General features: G+C 30.3%; 1 protein-coding gene across 1 annotated transcript in view; it reads right to left on the bottom strand.

The window, feature by feature from the left end:
• Positions 1-485: 485 nt before the first annotated feature.
• The window catches only part of LOC106686129 (uncharacterized), a 34,744-nt gene continuing 27,385 nt past the window's right edge, over positions 486-7,844 (bottom strand). The window contains exons 11-16 of the mRNA XM_014429276.3: positions 5,467-5,717; positions 5,218-5,387; positions 4,297-4,467; positions 2,972-3,109; positions 2,820-2,895; positions 486-935 (exon numbers count right to left, since the gene is read on the bottom strand). Coding sequence (XP_014284762.1) covers positions 672-935; positions 2,820-2,895; positions 2,972-3,109; positions 4,297-4,467; positions 5,218-5,387; positions 5,467-5,717 — 1,070 coding nt within the window. The 3' untranslated portion in view covers positions 486-671. The remainder of the gene's footprint in view (positions 936-2,819; positions 2,896-2,971; positions 3,110-4,296; positions 4,468-5,217; positions 5,388-5,466; positions 5,718-7,844) is intronic.

Here is a 7,844-nt window from a genome sequence, read left to right as displayed (position 1 = left end):
TAAAATCATTATAATTATTATTCTCATTGTTATATTGTGGAAATTTTGCAAAAAATTGTAATAAATGTTGCATCTGGTTGGTTACTACTTAACTTACTCCAGAACCTTTACTATTAAAAAGGTTTAGAGTAAGTAATTACCATGCCTGGTACTTTATGTTTCTGGAATTAGCACCATATTATTCTTAGGTTATTGGCAGAATTACTTACAGATCAACAAAAACAGATTGATATAATCGGGGGAACTGAAAGAAATTAATAACTTTATAAATAAACTTTTGGTTCCTATAAAGAACAAAACACAAATTTTTAGAGTGATACTGCAATCTATTGATTATAACTAAATATTAACAAATCTTTACTCCAAACTCTACATAGTTAAATGGTGGACTATATACATAAGTATATTTTGATACAAATTTATTTAGGAAAAAATAATATAAATTAACCACAGGCCTTAATAGGACATATAATATAATATGGATATAATAATACATAAATATTTATTTTATTTTTAATTAAAACAAAAAAAACTAAAATAATTTCAACTTTCTTGTTATTCTAGCTTAATATTAATTATTATAATAAGTCTTTCATATTCATATACATAAATTTAAATTGGAAAAATCTTATTACTTTTTTATTTCTTTTACATAACTATATAAATAATTATTATATTATACAACTTTTAATATACAATATTGCTAATGATAGTAATACATATGTTAATTCAACATTCAATTTGTTTGAATGATTCCCTGATGTTCCCCCTGTGCTTGTTTCTACTTTTAGCGTTGTAGCTTCTGTGCTGCTTGTTCCTAAAAGATAATCACTTAGAGCTTGTATTTGATGTTTCTTTTGGATGATTGCTTGCTCCAAGTTACTTATAAATGATTGTGTGATCAATTCAGGCATTACTGAAGACATTTGTTTGATCTGAAAAGAGAAACAGTAGAATTTTAATTGAAAAATAACAAATAATAGATTTTTTTTTCCCAGTAACTATAGACACCTTTACAAATGTTAAATTTTGTAATTTTTTGGTACCATTGTTTTAAATGAACAATAATTTTTCATTAAAACAAAATTGGACCCAAACTCAATGCACCAGTAAAAATTCAATTTTTGGCTATTGGATCAGAAGTTTCACAGTTTATTTTCTCAATTTCATAGACAACCACATTTATTAATAATGCGAACCCAAATTCCTGCAAGATAATAATTTTTATCCACAGTAATGGTTGTAGAACAAATTTATTTTACTTATTTATTTATTTTTTATTTACAACACAGTATTTTATTTATTTACAACACTATATTTACATTTTATTGAAATGAAAAGAAAAAACTGATACGGTCTAAAGTCAAAATCTGAAGATCAAGAAAATAGAAAAGAAATATATGAAAAGGTGATATAAATAGGGTACAAATTATCAGCTGGGTGGAAGTTTTTCCTCATCTCCTCAAATAATTATTCCTAGAAAACCAATCTATTATTTATTATTGCTTCATGATTTTATGTTTCTGTAAGGATAACAATGGACCATTCAATTACATTAAAGATATTTAATATTAATTAAAATTAAAATTAAAATCTGTACCGCTACAACTCATGAAGCGCCAGGGCTTCAGTACTTTGTAAAGAAGTATTGTTACTCGACCAACAGTTGTGCAACAAGGTGATTTGGTCAAAATTAAGGGTACCCAATTTAAGAGGCTGGGTGGACCCCAGAAGGGCTCTAGAACCCACAGGAGTTGACTCACGGCTACAGTGTAACAGAAAAAATTTTTCTGCCCGACCGGATTCGAACTCGGGTCCTTAGAGTTAGTGGCGATGCACTTACTCTGCGGCCACCGATTTAGCGCTATTAGATGAATTTAAACTAATCTTGTTGATATAGTTTTTAGAAAATTTTAAGTGCAAGTATTAATAAAGTGTATTAAAAAAAATGACCGTTTTATCAAATTCAAGATTTCAAAGGACTGTTAATCCTATTTAATACTCACCAATACTTAATAATCCCTTTAGAGCATTATCTAAGCTTGTTTAATCCCATTTGGCATCTTTAAAAAAAGCCTCAGTATAGTTATTTGTTTCAATGAAGAAACATGACAGTGTCGTATGAAATTCTCATAATTTTAAGGCATTTCTGGATAAAAAATTTCACAGCCACTGAAGCAACTCATGAAATTATTAAATATGAAGGGAAAGGTGTCCTTGACCAGCTCATTGCACGGAGTAGGTTTGAAAAATTTAGCAGTGGAGATACGACGTTGGAATGGAAGGACTCTGGGCGACCATTAATGGATATTGATGAGGTTCTGCAGAAAGCTGTTGAGTCAAATCCGTCCACAAGTACTCAAAAACTTGCCAGGGAGTGTGGTATTTCAAAAGATACTGCTACTCTCCATGGGGAAGATGAAAAAGAGCAGTAGACTGGTCCCTCACGAACTTACTCCTCAGCAATCAGCAATCACTTTCCGTCAAACCAAAGAAAAGTTTAAAGAACTTCATGGACTCAAACGACTGCCTCTGGCTAGTGACGGTAGATAACAATGGACTATACTTTGAGTATTAATTGTATTTTATATCATAGAAATAATAATAGAAATATTTGGTTGAATATAGGTCTTTTTTTTATACATCCCATTACATTTGTTGCATTTAAGTGAGTTATTTTTTATGTACTGACTAAGTTGTATATAACTAAAGATATTGAATGTTTTGTTGTAAATCAGAAAATCATGCCATTGTATTGCATCAAGTATTTTTAGCGCATTAGAATAATTAAGTTGTATGTTAAGAAATTTTATACTTACTTCAGCTAACTGAGACTCATTAACATATTTGGTTGCTGCTGACAACATCGCTCTAACATTTCTTAGTGTGATAAAGCTAATTAAAAAAAAAAAATATTGATTTAGTAACATTTAAAAACAGAAATTATTAATAATAACAGTATGATGCTTACTGGTTTAAAAGCTGCTGGTAATTATTTTTAATGAAATTAAATGATTCTTCTGCTCCTTGTGGAGAGTCACATATTATTTTGACGGTTGAAACAATATCATGGTTCCTTATTGTTGTTGTTAGCATCATTCCAAGAAATCTGAAATTAGAAGATGACTGCACTCTGATATAACGGAACATGTAAGTACTATCTTGATTTTAATGTTAATGAAACTTAATCGATTATAATATTTAGTATTTAGAAGAGACTGGATTGATAACTTGTTAGTTTAAACAACAGCTCTAAGCCAAAGGCAACTAAAGAGTTAATGGTAGAATAAAGAACCTATTTAGTTTCCTTTATTTATTTATTTTTTTTTTATTTTAAGTAAAATATAATGTAATTTAAGAATAAATATCTAGATAGAACAAAAAAAAAAATCAAAACTGAAAATAAGAATATAGAATAAAAAATATTGTAATTAATTTATTTCAACAAAATGGTTTTAAACACAAAACATACTCACATCAGTTAATGTTGAAAGCACTTTTTTGGAAATAGAAAATATGAATTTCTCATTTAATATCTTATTTATCATCTAATATTCTGAATAAGAAATTTATTATTATTCTCTTAGTTGATTATAATATTTTGTAATTAGAAGAAATTAGATTTATAACTCATTTGTTTAGTTTAGTTGATATTTAGTTTCAACTCTAAGCCAAAGAGAATTGAAAAGTTAATGAAAAAAAACTATTAAGTTTCTCTATCATTTTTGTTCAAACTTTTGCCGTAATATCTTTCTACTTTAAATTTTAATTTAGTTTTTTTTTTTAAATTAAAATATACTATAATTTAAGGATAAATATATCTGAATAGATACAGAAAAAAAACTGAAAACAGACCTAGAAAAATATTCACATTACCTGATATTGAAAGATCTTTTAAGAAAAAAAGTTAAAATGTACTAAATTAAATACAGAATGTGTTTATTAATTAATTATGATGTGAAAATAATACTGAATATAGTATTTAATTTTTTTCTTAAATTTTAAAGTGTATCTATATTTTATATACCTCTGCCTCTTTTTGCTCTGATTGGTTTTTGAAAACTCAGAATGTTTTTATTTACCATTTATTTCAACATATTCTATTGATTTTACAATAGGCCCTCTGTGGCCGCAGTGCACTTTGCCGGGGAAAAAAATACTCATATAAAACTGATGGATAGTGACAATGAACAAGAAAGCTCAAATAAGCTGTTCAATATTCACTTTTCATAAAAATCCAGTCTCCACTAATATAAATTCTTTTCATCAATATCATTAAAATAAATGGCTACCAACTTCTGGATAACAGATCTATTCATAGTACAGGCAAGTGCTCTCAAGTATGACTGCTTTTCAGTTGGAGAATTGGAGGAGTTGTATCTCATAAAAATCTGGTTCCAGGTTTCTTCATTGCCCATTCTTGTTACAGCACATAATAAAGCATCGCGCTTTTCTGGTGTTCCATAACTAAAACAATTTGTCAAAATTTTAGGATTATTTATTTGGAGAGCATTTTATATCATGATTTTCTAAATCAGAAAGAAAATTTCTTTCTTTAATTTATACCTTTTTATAATATTTAACACGTTTGAAATTATTGACTATTATGTTGAGTTGAGGCCAACTCTATTTTTTATGGGGCAATCCCAAGTACAAATGAATGACAATAATAAATAAAAAAAAATTACAATTTTTTTTTAAAGGATTATTAGGTTTGATATATAAATCTTTGATTGTATTGTTTTATAAGATATATTGTTTATACAAACATTACTTATTCCTTTATATATAATCTTTTCACTTTCTCAAGATTGGTTTTTATCATTTAAATAAAATAAATTGGAACCAAGTTAAGTCATAAAACACTCTTCATTACTTCTTTAAATGTCCAATGTTTCAGCCAATCTGGACATTCTCAAGGACAATCTTCAATATAAATTCACATCTCACATCCAATAATTTAAAAACTTTTTCAGGTCATTAATTTCAATCAAATGACCCTATTTTGTCACTTTTCCATTAAATTTTTCAACTTTTAATTACATATTAACTTAACACCATTATTACTTTCTTATCACACCATATTTTTTTAAGTGAAATTTTGTGAGAATGACCAGATTGCCCGAGTGGGCACAAATTATTTTATTTAAATAATTTATTCCTATGGGATTGGTTAAATTTAAGTAGATATTTATTTCCTTAATTACAATGACTTACCTTAAATTTGATGCTAATTTACCAGCTTCAACCAAACAATCTATATTTCCAAACTTGCAACCATATTTTAGTAAATTCATTTTATGAAGCTTCAAAATATGATTTTCAGAAAGGGAATCATTAAGAGCTACTTTTCTCATTATAGTGTCCATTAAATTTAGTACAAGTTCCTGTATAAAAATGTAGCCCATTAAAAAAAGTATTTTAAAGATATTAATTATAGAATTCACTTAATTAATCTGTGCTTACTCTCCATCTAGGCCCAAGTTCAGAAGTTTGCAAAACATCGTCTACAGTCGAAAATGCCCTTAAAGCAGATATCCATGGAAAATATCCGGAACTTTTCAAATGTTGAGTGACTGCAGTCATTGAGGTTTGATAAGGAAGGAGACCAGCTTTGGATAGTGCCATGGCATCGTCAATGAGCATTGACCTCGTTAAATCTGTGGTTGTTGTTGGAAGCCATCTGCTAATGTTGTGGTACATCACTCTGTAGAAGCCTAAAGATAAAAAGTTCTGATTAATCATTCTGCTCCCATTGGTTAATTTTTCTAATATGTTGAAGGGTCATTTAATTTTGCTACTGGCGATTATGCTAGCTATGTCCTTACTCGCCCACCAAGGGCTCGATCAGGAAGACTGCAGGATATACATTTATGATCCATATCTAAAATGACTATTACTAAAATCTGACATATACAGAAGCAACTCCTTTAATGCTTATCTCAAAAATATTTGTAAATCCTATTTAAGCTATATTCACACAGATCAAGTAGCTAAAGTTGTAAAAAGCACTTATAGTATTACATTAATTGTATTAAATCCATATATACTGGTACTGGCAACTAGTCAAGCAAATGGGCTTACTGGTCCTTTTTCCAACTCCTGGCTGCTAAATTGAATGTTTGTTACCATGTGCTAACCAACCAGGGAATGTCAAGAAAAAAATATATTAACTGTTCCAGGTGAGAATCATACCCACAAGACTCCAAACCAGGAATTCTGAGATCCTCACCCAATGTGCATGGCTTTCATGTCCCTTTATACCCCTATATAAGAACTAGATTTTATCAGGCCAATTTTCTGAGGCTGCTTATTAGGTTTTAATGAGCTTATGCCATCCAGTAATGATGATGTAGAATTTAATAGGGGTTAAGAGCTAAAAATAGTCCAACATTTTAAATACTTTTTCTCCATTATTGAATTGAATGGTTCCTTCAACATGAAAATAAAAAGGAAGATTTCAGATGGTATAAAAGTAATATAATGTTGTTTTTTTTCCTATGCCACATGGTCAAGCTCTAAAAGCAGACACCAATACATGACGGGGAAGGTCAGATGTTACGCGATCACTTGAACTGATGAGGGAATGCCCTCTTCACTGCTTTCCTTCTGCAGACTCCTGATAGATTTGTTGGAGCTTATTTCTCAAAGACACATTAATGAGACTTTTAGCTGCAGCAAAACTACTGGGTACGTATGGTATGGGCATCTGGGATCCTTCTTTGGCTAAGGTGTTGGCCTGTTTGCTTTCCCAGATTCCAACATATGAAGGTATCCATTGCAGAGTCACAACTGTGCCCCTTATGAGAAGCCCCTTCAGTAGTCGTCTTCACTCCAATACTGCATTAGAATTTGTTGGCCCGTTATTGCATAGGCTGACTAAGGCAACCTGTGAATAATGGCCCTTGCAATATTTTCTGCTGATAGCATCTCCAGAGCCAGAGGTATACCGTGGGTTTCCCCATCAAAGTTGCTGGCAAGGCAACAGGTGTGGCTACACATTGAAACGCCGAGTACACACCTGCTCCAATGGTTGATCCATCAGTGTATATATGCAGCCATTCTTTCTCCAGAAATCGGGTGTGCAAAGTTTCCAATGCAATGGCCTTTAGTTTGTTTGGTGGAGTATTCTAATTAGAGAATGGCGATGATAGGCTTGTGTAAAAACTGGCAGTGCGGTAGGGAATCAGAAATATCAATGCCCAATTTGATATTATGGAGTAAAAATATTATTTCTAAAACCAAAAGAAAGGTATAATACTGAGCATTATGACGTATGGAGCCAAAACCTGGACCATAAAAGATGACCAAAGGAAGAAATTTTGGTTTACACAAATGGACAGGAGGTAATGAGCGGCAAGAATAACCAGAATGGATAAAGTGTAAGAAATGGGACTGTAAGAAAAAAGATGGAAGTTGAAAAGAAAATTCTGGAAGAGATTGAGGAAAAACACTTATAGTATTACATTAATTGTATTATATCCCTATATACTAGTACTGGTAACTAGGCGGGGAACTAATCCAGCAAATGGGCCTAGTGGTCATTTTGACCAACCCCTGGGGGCTAACTTTATAATCACTTAATTTATTTTGAAAAAAAAAACGGTTTTTAAAGACGGGATACTGATACTTATTATTTAACACTCATTTTTACTGAAATTTACAAAATGCCAGGTCATTTTCTATCATAATATTACAAGAAGATTTTGGAATATGTTATAAGGTTTTCAAAGCATTATGATCTTTATAGATACGGATTAGGTATATTTCCATTCCTTTAATTAGAGCATGTGATAAGTAACAGAAATGAATCATATTATAGAAAAATTCTTGAATAAGATTTG

This window comes from Halyomorpha halys, unplaced genomic scaffold, assembly GCF_000696795.3.
Source record: "Halyomorpha halys isolate HHAL.00 unplaced genomic scaffold, Hhal_1.1 Scaffold781.1, whole genome shotgun sequence".
Taxonomy (NCBI): Eukaryota; Metazoa; Arthropoda; class Insecta; order Hemiptera; family Pentatomidae; genus Halyomorpha; species Halyomorpha halys.
This window is presented reverse-complemented; position numbering and strand designations above follow the sequence as displayed.